The sequence below is a fragment of the Sorex araneus genome, chromosome 1 (assembly GCF_027595985.1).
Source record: "Sorex araneus isolate mSorAra2 chromosome 1, mSorAra2.pri, whole genome shotgun sequence".
In the NCBI taxonomy this organism is placed as follows: Eukaryota; Metazoa; Chordata; class Mammalia; order Eulipotyphla; family Soricidae; genus Sorex; species Sorex araneus.
Genome location: NC_073302.1, coordinates 246,296,707 through 246,313,063, shown reverse-complemented (window position 1 = coordinate 246,313,063; position 16,357 = coordinate 246,296,707). Strand labels below are relative to the sequence as shown.

Sequence of the window (16,357 nt, the reverse complement as noted above, 5' to 3'; positions counted from 1 at the left end):
CAACATAATAAAAAATTGTCTCTCATACTCATTGACTTTTTTTTTCAGTTTTTTTCCAGTGAAGCAAGAGTGGTTTTTTTTTTATTATTATTGAATCACCATGTGGAAAATAACAATGCTTTCAAGCTTAAGTCTCAGTTATATGGGGCTGGAGCAATAGCACAGTGGGTAGGGCGTTTACCTTGCACGTGGCCGACCTGAGTTCGATTCCCAGCATCCCACATGGTCCCCTGAACACCGCCAGGAGTAATTCCTGAGTGTAGAGCCAGGAGTAACCCCTGTGCATAGCCAGGTGTGACCCAAAAAGCAAAAAAAATTAAAAGACTCAGTTATACAATGCTGAAACCACCATCCCTTCGCCAGTGCACATATTCTACCACCAAAAAAAAACCCAGTATACCTCACATCATCCCCCGCCTGTGTAACTGATAAATTTAATTTTACTTTCTCTTTGGTTACATTCAATATTTCAATAAAAAATTCACTATTATTGTTAGGAGTTCCCCACTAGAGTCAGGCCTGCTGTGAAGAGATATGAGGTTTTGGGTTTCTGTATTTTAGCAACTAAGTCCAGGGAAATTTCTTCCAGAAATTGGATCATTGCAAACTTGTATCTCTCATTAGTGGTCCTCATAATATGGCAGTCACCACGCCCTTCCCACCCACCCCCCCAGCAAGGAAAAGGCGAGAGAGAAAAACCTTTCCCCTCCTGGGCAGGCATGGGGCCGAGGCTTAGTTCTCAGTCTGGAGACATTTCTGCAAGGAGCTGCCAGTACCAAAAGTAGTTTAGCTGGCCTCTCTGGAATCATGCTCGTGCAGGTGCAGTGAGGCCGCACACGTGTGCCCCCGGGATTACATATCGGCGGAGAGTGGGTCTGGTACTGCCCACCTTCCTGAGAGCACCCTCGCGTCCCAAGGCTGCAAGCTCGTACCTCTCATCTGTGGTCCTCATAATATGGCGGTCGCCACGCCCTTCCCCCTGGCAAGGAAAAGTCAGAGAGAAAAACCTTTCCCCTCCTGGGCAGACATGGGGCAGCATGAAGAAAGAGTTTTTATTGAAACAAATGTACTTAGAAAGATGTGAGGAGAAACAGAGGAACACGTGTTCAAGAGAGAACATGGGCTTGATAGAGCAGGCCAACACTCATTGGCTTTTAAGATTCCTCTCTTATGGAGAAAAACGATTGTGTAGCAAAACTATTATTACAGCGGGTAGGGTTCTTGTCTTGTACACAGACAACCTGGGTTCGATCCCTGGTACTACATATGGTCCCCTGAACTCTACCAGAAGTGATACCTGAGCACAAAGCCAGGAGTTAAGTATATGCAGTCCTGGGAATTGAGCCAGGGGTGCAAGGCAAACACCTTTTAATTTGTGAACTATTTCTCCAGCCCCAGCTTCTCTTGATTGCTTTACCCTGCTCCACATGCCAATCACCTCCTCTGATGAGATATGCACACCCACCACACCCACCCAAGCATGCATTTGTGACTAGCCACATGATTTGTGGACTCCAGTGCAAAATAAAACTGGAGAGATCCTTTCACAAGGAACTTCAAGACTGTGAAAAGGTTAGATGCAGAGCCACTGACAGATTGTGTGCCTGAAACTTGGCGCTGTGTGCAGCCCAGAATGGGAAGGAACCTGCAGGCTAGAGGTGTGATGAGCTGAAGAATAAGACTAAGTGAATGAGTCTGTTGGGTGAGAGGAGCTGGGACTTCCGATCCATGCTGAGGTTAAAAGAAAACATTCTGGGGCTGAAGAAATAGTAAAGGGCTTAAGGCACTTTGCTGTAGGCAGCCATTGTTTGGATCCTTGGAATCACATGATCACAGAGTTGGGAGAAGCAGAGAGAGAGAGAGAGGAGAGAGAGAGAGAGAGAGAGAGAGAGAGAGAGAGAGAGAGAGAGAGAGAGAGAGAGAGAGGAGGGAGGGAGGGAGGGAAGAGGTAGGAAGGAGAAAAGGAGGGAAGGAGGGAGGGAGAGAGGGAAACTTTTTTTTTTTTTTGCTTTTTGGGTCACACCCGGCAACGCACAGGGGTTATTCCTGGCTCTGCACTCAGGAATTACCCCTGGCAGTGCTCAGGGGACCATATGGGATGCTGGGAATTGAAGGGAGGGAAAACATTTGATATATGGAGAGAAATAGCCAAGAAGTTGGAACTTTGCACAATTCATGCCATAACCCCAAAGCTTAGTAACTAAGCAAAAATCACTTCTGCTCACATTCACATCCAGCCCTCCTCCCCCCTCTGTGGAACAAAGCAGAACAGGTTGCACATGTAACCAATTTTCAGAAGCTTAGTCACTGTTCCTTTTAATAGATGCCAGCAGTTAGTATTCTCCATTCTGCTGGCGTTATGGCCATCACCAAGGTACATTCAGAATCCGTGAACATGGAGTTCCCCCAGGTTAACTCTGTGGGGGCTCAGGAAGGACTGGATACTGGCAAGAGCAAGGAAACAGTGCTTCATCAGAAGGTGGGTTTCCTCAGCTTCCAATTTTGTACTTGCCATCCCTTGACCAGAGTACATTTTTAATAATGATACTGTATCCTTTATTTTACCCCAATGAGGTGCCAAGAGGTTTTTGTTTATTTGTTTGTTTTTTATGTACAAAGTCTCACTTTCCTTTGCCAGATCCTGCCTCCTCTTCGAATATCAACTGAAGTATTTGACTTATGTGACAAATTAGCAGCTCTGGAGGGAGACTTCAAAAATCTCATGCTCTAGTATAGTGTAGTTGTTTGGAATAAATAGTCACAGAAGATCAACTTTTGGGGCTGGAGCAATAGTACAGCGGGTAGGGCGTTTGTCTTGCACGCGGCCGACCCGGGTTTGATTCTCAGCATCCCATATGGTCCCCTGAGTACCGCCAGAGGTAATTCCTGAGTGCAGAGCCAGGAGTGACCCCTGTGCATCGCCGGGTGTGACCCAAAAAGCAAAAAAAAAAAAAAAAGACTTTCTACCGTTTAGAAAATGATCGAGTTCTACATGAAGCTATGTCCAAGTGGCACTTCGACTTGGAATTATGTCTTAAAGAGCACTATGCATAGAACTAGATCAGGAGTGTTACACCACCATCTAGTTCTTAGAAATTTCAGAAACTGGAGTCTGATTGTCTAGAAACTTCTATAGTATCATTATTAAAAATGTACTCTGGCCTAGAGATTTGCTGTGTCCTCTCCTCCGTGAAGGAGCCCTTGAGTCACCCGATACCTTTATTTGCACGCGTGGCTCCTACATGGAGCTGCACCACTTTTCTCCTGTCCCAGCGCTACCTTGGAATTGAGGTAAGATTTCACGTATAAGAGGATGTGGATGACACATGTTTGGAGTGGAGATTGAATAACTAAAGGCACCACTGAACAAGCAATTGTTTTAGAAACTTCTACTATGCTCGTTTTCCTCACCGAATTGTACATTTCTCACGCCTGTGAAAACCGCGACATTTATTTGGGTGAAGAAAAGGCAACATTCGACATGGTTCAGGAGTGACCCCTTGCAGGTACTCAGGGGACCATATGTGGAGATTCAAACCAGGGTTGGTAGGATATAAAGCAAGCATCTTAAATCTCTCTACTGTCTCTCTAACGTTGAAAACCAACCTATTTAAGGTTCCTCTGATTCAGAAGATGGAGGAAATGTAAATTGCCCACTGCTAGCCCAATGTGAAGCCAAGTACAAAAACACAAATCTATTATTTATGGGTTTTCAAGACATAAACTGAAACTTTCCAGTAATTTTATTGTAAAATAAATTATTTCCCAGGTATGGCTCCTTGTCTTGACAGATCTAGAAGCATCAAGCCAGGCACTTAGTTCTTTATGGACCTTCTATGCCAACTGGCACAAAGCTAAATCTTTTTGCAGGAATATGCAGAGCTCACCATGGTGTTCAGTTCCTCTTTCACTACAGAATGACTGGGTGCAAAGCAGAGACCTGTTCATGGTAGCTGCTGTTCTAAGATGTGATGTCTGTTAAAGTCTCCTAATTTCACGTCAGGCAGCCAGTCAAGGTGGTCCAGCACCATGCACATCCATGTCTGCTCAGAACTTCAGCAGCAGGGAATTTTACCAGGATTTTTCAAGATGGTGGCTTGTGCCTCTTCTTGCCAGTTTACCATAAATGTTGTCACCAATTTAGGTTTCAGTTACCCCATGGCTTATCAGGCTGAATTTACATCAATGCAACATTCTCTAGTGCTTTTTTGTTTCAGACCCACCTGGTAGGGTTCAGGGAACCACATGGTGTTGTGATCCAATCTGGGGCTCCCACACACAGAGCATACACCCCAGCTCTCTCCTCAGAGCTTAGTAGAGATTTAACCAGGTTGTATGAAAAATGTCTAAAGATTCAAGTGAGACACTTACACACCTGTGGTTTTTGTTTATGCTTGTTTGTTTTGTTCTGGGCCACACCTGGTCATACCAAAGAACTTACTCCTGACTCTTCACTCAGGAATTACTCCTGGTGGTGGTGCTCAGGGGACCATATGGGATGCTGGGGATCGAACCCAGGTCAGCCACGTGTAAGGCAAGTGCCCTACGCACTGTACTATCGATCTGGCCCACACACCTGTTGTTAAAGCAGATGTGCTTGTGATTAACAGTATCTTACAGAAACATGTTGTGTTGAGTTTGGTTTTAGGGCCACTCCTGCTGGTGCTCATGGCTTACTTAGGGATCAATCCTCGTGGGGCCCATATGTGGTACTGGGGGTAAAACCTGGATTGACCACATGCAAGACAAGCACCCTATCAGCTGTACTATTGCTTCAGCCCTGTTAAGCCCATTTTAATTGGTTTCTTCTCTACTCCAGTTGCTCAGTTTACATCCTAAGCCCTTGTTTTGACTAGTTGCCAACAGGCAGCCTTATTGATTGCTTCCTTGTTCCTGAAACAGTTTGTCCTCTTATCCCCCAGGAGGCTGATCCCCTGCCTTCCCTGTTTCAGGAACAGCTCCTTCTTAGAACTCCTGCTTGCTGGATCCTCATGCTGACTGGAGAACTCAGACCTCATTCTCCAGGTAATCTCACCTGCTGTTTTCTCATGTTTGAAATCTTACTATCCCAGTTCGGACCTCTCCATGCTCCTACAGCCAAATATCTACCCATTGGAACTAGAAATTCATTGGAACTAGAAAGACCTATCAGAAGCCCTGGTTGTTCTTTTTTTTTATTTATTTTTTGGGTCACACCTGGCGATGCATAGGGGTTACTCCTGGCTCTGCACTTAGGAATTACCCCTGGCCGTGCACAGGGGACCATATGGGATGCTGGGAATCGAACCTGGGTTGGCTGCGTGCAAGGCAAACGCCCTACCCGCTGTGCTATCGCTCCAGCCCCCAAGCCCTAGGTTTGAGATCCTTATTTCCCCTATTTCCTTTATTAAAAATTTCCTTTATTAAAAATTTTTTAATAAAGTTGTTCACAATAATTCATTAATATTCAAACACCAATCCCACCACCATAATTTGAATGTTTCCACCCCAAATCCCAAACCATGCCCCCAAAGCAGAACCAAGATACTTTTGTATTGCAAATGGTCCAATAAAGTTTCCTTAGAAGAAAGTGTGTGAAGATGGTTGTATTTCATCCTGGAGCCCTTGTATGTGCTACTCTTGGTACATCAGTGGTGTAGAGCATGAGAGATCGTGAGGCCACATTTGCAGCTGTGTGCTCCAAGAATTCTAAAATTTAGATTGATTATACAGCAGAGTCACTCATGGGTGAGGGTCGTCCGAGCCTGCCCTCAACCCCTCCTTAAATTTAACTTAAAACCCATTCTGTCTGCCCCAACAATTCTCCCAGATGCTCATGACAAATGTGTGGCATCACCATCAGTTGTTGTCTTTTCCAACTCTCTTCATAATTGCCTGCCCTACACTAAGTGACCATCATCTCATCTAAACAAACTTTTGTTTTACCCAACCAGCAGCCAAAACATAACCTTTGGGTTAGATGGTGCAACTGTGTGTGCAGAACCCCCTGCATGATCTCATTTCCCACCTCAGGTCCAGCATAATGGCAACCGGGTCAGAACATGTCAACCCTCCGTACTGTGTCAGTTTACCTTTTTTTGGAATGCTCTGCCCCAGATGACCCGCAAAGTCCATTTTCTTAACTTTAGGTTCCAAACACCAAATACCCTTTCTTTAATTAATAAAACCTAGGGCTCTATAAAGACCCAGGAGGTCAGAGAGAATAGGAAGCAAGCTTGCATAAGCTGACCCTCTGTTTGAGGACCACCACCTGGTAATGCTCAAAACTACTGACTGTTCACTCAGGAGTCACCCCTGGCAGCGCTACATAGATGCCAGAGACCAAATCCGGATTGGTCACATGCAAAGTGCTTTATTTGCTGTACTATCAGCCCTAAGGGTTATTTTTTAACAGCCCAACAACAGCATGCGTCTCCAACCATAAGACACAGGGAGACACAGGCAGAAATGACTTCAAACTTTGATAACCTAGTTCCAAATCTGTTTGGGACACACCCAGTGATTATCAATGAGTATTCCTGTGCTCAGGGAACACTCCTGGCAATGCTTGGGAAACCATATGGGATGCTAAGGATCAAACCCCCAAGTCAAGCTGCTTGTTAGATAAGTGCCTTACCTGCTGTGGCCTGTCTAGTTCTTGACACTTGGGAGTAAGACCCAACAAAAAGGCTATTGCTAAGGCTGAGGAGATAGTTGGGTTTATGTTTTTGTAACCTGGCAACCCCAAGTATTACTGAGTTATGTATTTTTCCCTCCCACCCTCAAGTCCCTCCAAATAAGCATTTCTAGACAATGACCAGTTTTTTCCTATATAAAGCTCTTGCATTATTATTCCTCTTGTGTGATAGCTGTGTCAGTTTACATGCTCAGTCAGCACTTATCAGTATGCCTAAAATAGCCCAGGGGGCTAGGGAGATAGCTGTAATAAGAGCACATACACCTAGTAAATGCCTGTACCCTGGTTGTCTCCAAGTGCCGCTGGCAGACAGGCTTAAGTATAACCATCCACACTTGCCTACTTAAGAATTCTCATTATAAAACTCAGTAACTAAGTTTCCCAATATTTGGGTTTGCTTCCATCCACCACTAGGGGGCATGACCAACCAAGGGCACTGCAGGAGTCATATACCAAATGAAATGAAGAATCAAATCCTTCATTTCTTTCCATTAGCCTTAACTCTAGCTTTTATCAGTGCAACCAGGGAAATTATTCCAACTTTCTTACAACTCAAATTATTTCAAATTCTTCTCAGGAACAAAACAAGCTTACTGCTTAGTCTGAGTTGCACACATTCACATTTCCCCCCCAAATTCCAAGTCAATCTGGGATGCTACAATCAGGCAGAAAGCGTGAGGACATGTTTTTCCTCGCATCTGTAGTGTAAACCTTGGCAGCAGATAAGCAACTGCTGGTCTGTCAAACTGACGCATTGTCACACTCATTCCCATACAGAAATCTTTTCCTCTACCATCAGCTAAAATAGACGCCAGCATCTTCCCTAGAAAGCCCCATAGGCTCTTTTTAGCAGTTGCTGCCCTGAGTGGTCACAGTGAGCTCTTGAAGGGTCAGGATTGAGTCAGTCCATAGTGAATGAGTGTGGATTGAACAGGACCCACATTTAACTCTCACAGCAATTTTTTATATCCCATCTTTTGATTTTATCCCACATTTAAGTATCAACACCACCTTGGAGTCTTACAAAAACAGGTGGTAGCACAACGGGCCAGTCTGCCAGTCCCTTTCAGGCTGCTCAGCATAAATACTCCAGATGTCTAGGTTTTCTCTAGAACTCGCGTCTACTTCATTTCCGGTAAATAAGCTCAGACAATACTTTTCTTCCAACTGTATTAGTCTCACTTTATTCTTTAGGAAATCTCTTCCAAAGGTAACTACTTCCATTTGTTGGTAATCAGAATGTAATGAATCCACTTCAAGTGTTGGCACTGTTACACCATGGTCTTTCCCAACTCAATTAAAGACTTTCAATTCTTGTTTGATATTCCAGTCCCAGAAGTAGTCTGAAGAAGTTAATCAGAAGACAGTCTTATGCTTTTTAGTAGTGGTCTACACCCAGGCTCTAGCTTTCTCCAGGAGCACTATTACAGAATGGAATTTAAATAGGCATTAAACTAAGAGCCAGTCTCTCAAATGAATTTAAGTGACTTTTATTTTAAGACAACCTACATGTTTTTCTTAAAAACAATGCCTCCACTCCAAATAAATCAAGGTCAAAATAAATGAAGAGCTCAAGATGACATCAGTCCCTGTTGTCTGTCCTGGTGTTGTGTAGATGGAAAGCAGCAGCTGGTTATGATGACAGGTGATAGATCCGAAGTAACTGCCAAATCTGTTACTGTAAAAACAAGGAAAAAGGAATCAATACTTTTTTTTGTACGAACGCACTTAATAAGAGTATCTGACTGCAATGTTCTCCCCTATTCAATCTGGCTGCCACAGAGGCAGACAGAAAGCGCTGGGATTATTTTCTTTTGCATCCTAGTGCAAACCAAATGAACAACAGCAACTTGTTCAAGGTCTATCAGTGGATGCAGAATCAGCCTAAAACCAAAGGTAAGGAGGCATATTTTCCAAGAAGTTCGTTCTGTGCAAAGCCTCATTTCAAGTGTTCCTCAACTGAAACTTCAAGACAGATAATCCCTGGATAAATCACCTGTACTGCCTCATCTTGATTAGTCTCAAGTTTATCTTGTTCCTAATTTGTGTGAGGCCTTTGCAAGGTGGGACAATAAATGTCTCTACTACCTCCCAGCAGTTCCTCGCATAGAATACTTTTAATTTCCTAAAAGCAGTTTCAATTCTTAATTGTCAAACCATCATTAAACCAGAGTTTCAACACACTCATGTGGCAGAATCTGAATCCAAAGTTTGATTTCAACGCGTCTTTTTACAAGGAAGATGCTAACACAGGGTGTTTTTCCTGCACTTCAACATTAAAGATGTGCTTTCCAATGCCAGGTATATTAAGCCTTTTCTTTTGCAGAGCCAGTGATCAAACCCAGGGCTTCATACATCCAAAACAAGTGCTCTACTGCTGAGCAGAGCACTTGGCCAATCCATGAAGCTATCAGCTGGTAACCCATCACAGCTCATTCTAAGCTTTTCCCAAAATAAACACAAACCTCTCTAGAGGCCCCTCCCAACTGCACTGAAACAAACAAGAACACTCAAGGAAGGTCTCTCCCATTTCCCACCCACATCCTTATACTTACACATTTTTCCATTTCTAAACCATCTTTAAAGAAAATCATATACGGGGTCACACCATCCTCACGGTAGTCCAGCAGAGCAACCATACCATCAGGATTCATGTTCTCACCAATAAAGAACTGAGAAGCAAACAATTATCCAGTTACATTTAGGTATGTCATAGCCAAACAAATATTCCCCACCAAACTCTGCTACTAAGAGAAATGTTCACCAAACATCTGTTTCATTTGTTCAACACTAAAGAGTATAGTACAATTTAGGAGTATTTCAGGCTTTCTGGAAACTTTTACCCTAACGTATATCTAACTCCAAATCCCAGAAGCCTACTTTTTAATCAAGCATAGAAATTAGACTGTCAATGAAAGCAAATCAAAAACATGGCATTTGTCTTGCATCTACCTTGTTGATCCAGATTTAATCCCTTGCATCACATGGTCCCTCAATCAACATAGGGAGCAACTGTCACTTCCCAACAGAGTGCCAGAGCAGTGTGAGGTATGCCGCGCCCCCCTCCCAAGCATGGTTGTGGTTTTTGGCGGTTTCCCAGAATATGACATCACCTCAGCAGAAATGAGTCACTCCAACTAGGGAGCAGGAAAGGATAACTAGCAGTTCAAGAGGGTAAGGACTTAAGTGTCACCTGGGAAGCCAGCAGAGAGGAGACTCAGACATCCGGAGGACAAGCTCTGCTTAGAATCAGGGAAGGCTTTCTACAGTCTGAGCTACGGAAACCCCATCTATTATAAAGCATTATGCTTTCCACACACAGCAAACAAATCAAAGAATCTTCAAGCCACTTCTCATCTATACAATATGTCTGACCCAAATAATTTGAGGTATTTACCTGGTAGTTTTTGAAATTAGCAAGGATGTGCTTGATTTGTTCTGCTGCCCCCGTCATAAAAGGTTTTACTCTTTCTGGTCTCTGTTCCTCGAGCTTGCCTTTAATTCTAAAACAACATTAACAAGTTAAAGCACTGCACTTAGAGGAAATTAATTCCAACAAGTGAAGACAAACTAGGAAAGGGGGCAGGGCCCTGGTACCATCAAGAAATAACTAGCTCAGATCAAATTTTTGAATTGCACATGGACTTAAGTACCAATCTGAACGACAGCAAATTCCAGACTGCAAAGCTCCAGTCTGCCTACATCAATGCACACAACAGCAAGCCCTGTAGCTGGTTATCTGCCCAGTCAGTACAAAAGCCAGGGCCCTTCCAAGTGAACCTGCTGCCAAAGAACTTCCAGGTAGTCCCGAGTGGGGCCCGACTCAAAGCTTCCAGACATCTGCGAATCCCAGCGGGCTGTTACTTACGATTTCATGTAATCTTTGATGTACTTCTTGTAGGCTTCCTTGGTGAAGCTGGTTTCCTGCAAGTGATGGTTCATGACGATGTCCACACCGGTGATCACTGTGCTTTCGGTCCCTTCGCCCTCGGGGCCTTCGGCGGAGGCATTTCCACCAATGAGCGAGTCATCAATGCTACCTTCTGTCCGACTGACCATCTGGGCAGAGGGGATGAGGGGAAAAAGGAGGGGCGGGGAAAAGTTGAGCTGCCAAACCCGTGCGGGGCCTGGGCATCAAAGCACCCCCCCTAAGTTTTCTAGGCCACCAGTTCATGTTCACACCATCCTCCCACCGGATGTAAATTCAAATTAATCTTGTTGGAAATTAAAAAAGAAAAAATCATCCTTCGCAGGAGGAAAACTGGACACCCTCCCATTTCAGACAAGAATTCTGGAAATCGCACGGGAAAGCAAGCGGGGGTCACTGACAAGCCGTGTGGAAGCTGGGTGCGGGGCCGGGAGGGGGTGCCCCGGTTGCTAAGGAGGCAAATAGAACGCCGCAAGGCGTGTGCGGGGCTCCCGCCACTCAGCCCGCCCGTCGCACCGCGCACAGGAGGAGGAGGAGGAGGAGGAGGAGGAGGAGGAGGAGGACGGAGCCCGGCGGCCCTATTTGCAGGCTCTCAGCTCCGCCTCCACTTTTCTAGAAAAACCCAGGCCCGGAAAGAGAGCGTCCCCTCCGCCAGGAGGCAGCGCGGAGGATTGCACAAGCGCGGGCGGGGGGGGGGGGGGAGGAAACGACGCGGGGAGGGAAGCGGCGGAAACTCGAGCCAGCCCGGCCTCGCCGGCCGACGACTCACCTTCCCCTCCACCTCCAGGCACAGCCCGTCCGCGATCTCCCGGATCTTGTAGATGTCGGAGAACATCTCATCATCTGCGCGGGGGGAGGGGAGACACGGCCGCCCGTGAGCGCGCGCCCCGCGCCCGGCCCGCCCGCCCACCCACCCGGCCGACCCCGCTGTCTTGCCCTGCCCTGCCCTGCCCCGGGCGCCTCGCGCCCTCCTCCCCGCGGCCCGCGGCGGCCGGCAGCCTCCCGGAGAGCGAGCGCGGCCTCGCGCCCGCCGCGGCAGGGCCGTGTCGCCCGCCCTCTGTGCCCGGAGCGGCGGCGGCGGAGAGCTGGGGCCACTCACGGCTGATGAGGTCCCGGTAGATGATCATGATGGCGGCGGGCGGCGGCGGCGGCGCTGGCTGGGCAGGAGCGCGGGGCGCGGGGCGAGCGCGGTGCAGCCGGAGCGGCGCTCGGGGGGAGGGGGGAGCGGGCGGAAAAGGCCGACTCAGCCGCTCCCCAACCTCATATAGAGGGCACGTCCCCCTACGTCAGCGGCCGCGGCGCCTCCGGAAGCGCCGCCAGCGGTGACGTGGCACGCAGAGCGGCGCGGGGCGGGGCCTCGGCCGGGCGCCCCGGAGCGGGGGGAGGGGCGGGGGGAAAGGAGCGCCACATCCGGGCACTCGGCCCCCGGGACACACAAAGCCGGGAGGCCGCGGCCCGGGCGGCGGGGCGCGGGCGGGAGGGCGGCCTGCGCGTCTCGGTGAGGGGCAGCCGGGGCGCCCCCGCCAGGCCTGAGGGGCGGGCCCGGCTCCGGCTCTGACTCAGTCTCCTCCGGCGCCGCCCCCCGCGCCGCGCCGCGCCCCGCCGCGCCCCGCCCCTTCCGGGCAGCGCCGATGGCCGCTTTCCGGGGCGACCCGGCGTGGCCGGCGCTCGCGGGGCCACTGCGCGCCAGGACACGGGCCTTTTGCCGTCTTCTGAGGTGTGCGGGGGCTTCGAGGAGCCTGGCGGCCCGTGACCCGGAGCTGCCCCACACGGAGTTGGGGGGACGGTGTTGAGGGGTGAGCCCCTCGAGGTGGGGCGAGTCGGGGAGCTGAGGCGCCGCCGAGGGGGCAGGGCGGCGTCGCGCCGGGCTTTCCAGCCTCCCCCGCCCCGTCGGTGGCAGCCTGCGGGTGCGGGAGGCCGACAGCTGTCTAGAGCCTGCTACTTGGCACCTGGCCTCCAGTCATGCCCTTTGTTTTGGGGGTGGGGAGGGGAAAGACCTAGTTGTCTTTTTCTTTTCTTTTTTTTTTTTTAAATGAAGCTGAAATTGTGTCCTTGGAGCTGGAGTTAAATATAAAAAAGGAGAGGGGCAGGGCGGCGCTTTCCACCTGCTCAGTTGTTATTTGGATTTTCGACTCGGTCTCTAGTACTGAAAAAAAATTTTTTTTTTATTAGTCACCTCTTTGGTTTAAGGCAAAGGTGTAGGTAGGCGACTGGGAAACCCCGAGCGCTTGTTCCATTCCAGAGAGACGTCTGTGCTCTGCCGTGTCCCTGGCGCGGGGCTGGGGGTGGGGTTGCAGAGATGTCCCAGTTCTACAGCCTCCTCCGTAAATTTTAGTTGAAATAAACCAAAGAATCGGGCAATCAGTAACGACTTTTTCCGTACATAAAGACACTAGTGAAGCGTTCGGCTAAATTGAAAGCAACGCTTACGAAAGAGCAGGGCGCTGAAGGAAATTGGAGTGATAGAGGAGAGAAAACCGAATAGAACCTGGAGCTCTCCTGGGGAATATGGAATATGGGCTGCTCTATACCCCCAGAGGACGCAGGGAGACTGGGAGGAAGCTAAAAATAAAATGAAACGGATGTAAAAACAGGTGAGCATCTTCTCACAGCTGGCCTAGAAAGGGCCGGTTGATGATTTCTGGAAAATGTGGCTAGAACTAAGCATTTTCTCAGGCAGATCACAGTGTAATAATTTTCCTCTGACATTTTTCCAAAGATTCAGAAGTACTAGTCCTAACACACCTCTATAGTACCCGCAGACGTTAGAGCCTCTTCCTGTTTAGCAGCTAGTTGAAAACATTTACAAGGGCTGGAGAGGCAGAGCTCAAGAGATGAGAGCTCATAGAGCTCATGATTTGCAGGGTCTGGGTAGGGCAGGGCAGAGCAATCCCTTCACCAAACCAAGAGTAGCCTAGAGCTACTGGTTGTGGGTTCTTGAGCACAGAGCCAGGAGTCCGTCCTGAGGGTTGCTGGGTGTGGCCCAAATCTCGGAAAGCCCCAAAGTAACTTGAGTTAAAAACCTTGTCTTTATCTGTTTTTAGTCTGTGACCTTAGGAATTTCCCCTCTCTCGCTTTGATAAAAAACAAAATATTTGTGAGTTAGAAAAGAAAATGACATAGGATTGGAGGGAAGGTACAGGGATAAGGCACTTGCCTTGTAACTGCCACCCTGGTTGGATCCCTGCAACATGTTTGCTCCAAGAGTAGTCCCTGAGCACCAGTGTGTGGCAAAAAAAAAAAAAGAAAAACAAACGAGAAACCTGAGAATTTGGTCAGTGGTAAAGCTATTATTCCCTTGCATATGTAAGGGTTTTATTTACATTTCCCTTGCACGTGCAGTGCCATGATAGAAACCCTGGGTTTTATTCTTGGCACTGCATGATTCCCTGAATACTGTCTGGTATGGCCCTAAAGCGGGGGAAAAAAGGTGTGGACCAAAACTTTAACAGAAAATTAATGATAATAATAAGTATATGAATTCCAGACTGATACGGTGGCTTATGGCATCAGGGATTCTGGGTTTTCCATTTCTGTCCACCATCCGTATGGTCCACAATTGATGCTAGAATTCCACTCATCACAACTAATTTGCCGTCAGTGAGAAGAGGCAGGACATGGTGCATTTTAGCTGTGTTTCCTTTTTGTGTATGTTTTTGGGTGTTAGGTTGTACCCAACAGCTCAGGGCTTACTCCTGGCTTTTAGGGATCACTCCTAGGGGTGCTCATGGGGCCATATGTGGTGCTGTGGGTTGAACTAGAGTTGGCTGTGTGCGAAGCAAGCACCTGTCCTGGCTCTAGCTCTGTGTTTCTAAGGAGAAAATTCTCACTGGTCAAGAACATGAATCCCTCTAGCAAGACCTTACCCACTGTGTTAGCACTGTGTTATCGCTGCAGTCCCCCCAAAAAAGAGTAGTGAAGTTAAATGTGTTTTGATTAGTAAGGAATTAGACCAGGGGTTGAATTACAGTATAGGACTATGACTTGATTAGGAATGAACCAGTCTGGCTGGACTATTTCTGCTTATTATCTGAAACATCCACCCACTTATTTCCAGATATGTTAATAAATCTTCATTGCTCATTTACCTGGACTTTTCAGACTTTGCTAATAAACCATTATTCTAATGAAATCTCAAGGGAAGAATCTTTATTTTGTTGTTTTGTTTGTAGGGAAGAGAAAATTGTAGGCTACTGGTTGATTGCCATTGTAAATAAAACCAGTGTTTTGTATTAAGGAAGAATGTCTGCAGCAAGAAGTTCCTGTTGTCCCCACAGTACAAAGACTCTAATTCTCAGGGGCCAGAAGATAGTACACGGGGTAGGGCAGGGTAGGGCATTCCCCTTGCTCTCTGACCAACCCAGGTGGACCACACCCGTTTTGATCCTCACTACCCCCCAAGCTTTGAGCACAGCCTGGGATAATTCCTGAGTACAGAGCCAGGAATAACCTATGAGCATCACCTGGCCCTGACCCCAAAAGCCAAAAATATATATATTTTTTATTTCTATACTACTTGATTATATATTTTAGAGACAAGATTCTAATTCTCAGTCTCAGGGTATTTATTTTTATTCACTGTGGGATTAGCTTCCAGGAAATTGATTTATATTTACTAGACACACTAGAATTGATTTGAGAACCAGAATCCATTAATCTAGGATGAAAACGACCTAGCTCATTAAATGTACAGAAAATAGTAAAATCGGGGCTGAAGATAATACAGGGGTTTAGACCTTGCACACTGCTGATTGTAGTTCAATCCCTAGCACCACTAGGAGTGATCCCTTAACACAGAGCTGAAGTAAGCTCTGAGTACCTCTGGGTGTGGCCCTAAAACAAAAGTAGCACTTCACTGTAGCACTGTTTGTTGTTCATCAATTTGCTTGAGTGGGCACCAGGAACGTCTCTATTCATCCCCTGTCGCATGCTAGTGTAGCCCAATGTCGTCTGCTTGCTCCAGGAACACGAAGTGATACTTTTTTTTTTCTTTTTGGGTCACACCCAGCAGTGTACGGAGGTTACTCCTGGCTCTGCACTCAGGAATTACTCCTGGCAGTCTGGGGAACCATATGGGATGCTGGGAATAGAACCTGGGTTGGCGGGTGCAAGGCAAATGCCCTACCCGCTGTGCTATCACTCCAGCCCCCAGAAGTGAGACTTCTTGTTACTGTTTTTGGCATATCGAATATGCCACAGGTAGCTTGCCAGGCTCTGCCGTGTGGGCGTGATACTCTCAGTAGCTTGCCTGGCTCTCCGAGAGGGACGGAAGAATCAAACCCGGGTCGGCCCGGGGTCGGCCGTATGCAAGGCAAATACCTTACCCACTATGTCATCACTCCAGTCCCAAAAACAAAAGTAGTGAAGTTAAATGTGTTTTGATTAGTAAGGAATTAGATCAGGGGTTGGATTATAGTATAAGACTGTGACTTGATTAGGAATGAACCAGTCTGGCTGGACTATTTCTGCTTATTATCTGAAACATCCACCCCACTTATTTCCAGAAATGTTAATAAATCCTCATTGCTCTTTTACGTGGACTTTTCAGACTTTGCTAATAAATCGTTATTCTAGTGAAATCTCAAGGGAAGAATCTTTATTTTGTTGTTTTGTTTTGTTTGGGGTTACTTAGGGGTTACTCCTAAGTATCATAGGGTGTGGCCATGCACTTTGGCTTTGCGCTTCAGGAATCACTCCTGGCAGTGCTTGGGGGACCATATGGGATGCTGGGGGTTGAACCCGGTTCCACTCCA

General features: G+C 47.2%; 1 protein-coding gene and 1 non-coding gene across 2 annotated transcripts; both read right to left on the bottom strand.

Annotated features, from left to right (window-relative positions):
• Positions 1-8,150: 8,150 nt before the first annotated feature.
• TPT1 (tumor protein, translationally-controlled 1) lies at positions 8,151-11,917 on the bottom strand. The gene is made up of 6 exons (XM_055121920.1): positions 11,704-11,917; positions 11,374-11,447; positions 10,545-10,735; positions 10,074-10,179; positions 9,232-9,348; positions 8,151-8,354 (listed from the first exon to the last, which is right to left on the bottom strand). The coding sequence occupies exons 1-6, from the start codon at positions 11,729-11,731 to the stop codon at positions 8,352-8,354; spliced, it is 519 nt and encodes a 172-aa protein (XP_054977895.1). The 5' UTR covers positions 11,732-11,917; the 3' UTR covers positions 8,151-8,351.
• Positions 8,425-8,553, bottom strand: LOC129400924 (small nucleolar RNA SNORA31). Its single transcript, XR_008627974.1, has one exon. It is a non-coding gene; the product is annotated as a small nucleolar RNA SNORA31 (small nucleolar RNA).
• Positions 11,918-16,357: the final 4,440 nt, after the last annotated feature.

Excerpts from the sequence above, each read along its gene's own strand:
- TPT1 (XM_055121920.1), bottom strand. The coding sequence starts at position 11,731 with ATGATCATCTACCGGGACCTCATCAGCC. Across the intron at positions 10,180-10,544 it reads ATCAAAGATTACATGAAATC|AATTAAAGGCAAGCTCGAGG; the intron begins GTAAGTAACAGC and ends ATGTTGTTTTAG. Across the intron at positions 9,349-10,073 it reads CTAATTTCAAAAACTACCAG|TTCTTTATTGGTGAGAACAT; the intron begins GTAAATACCTCA and ends TTTGCTTCTCAG.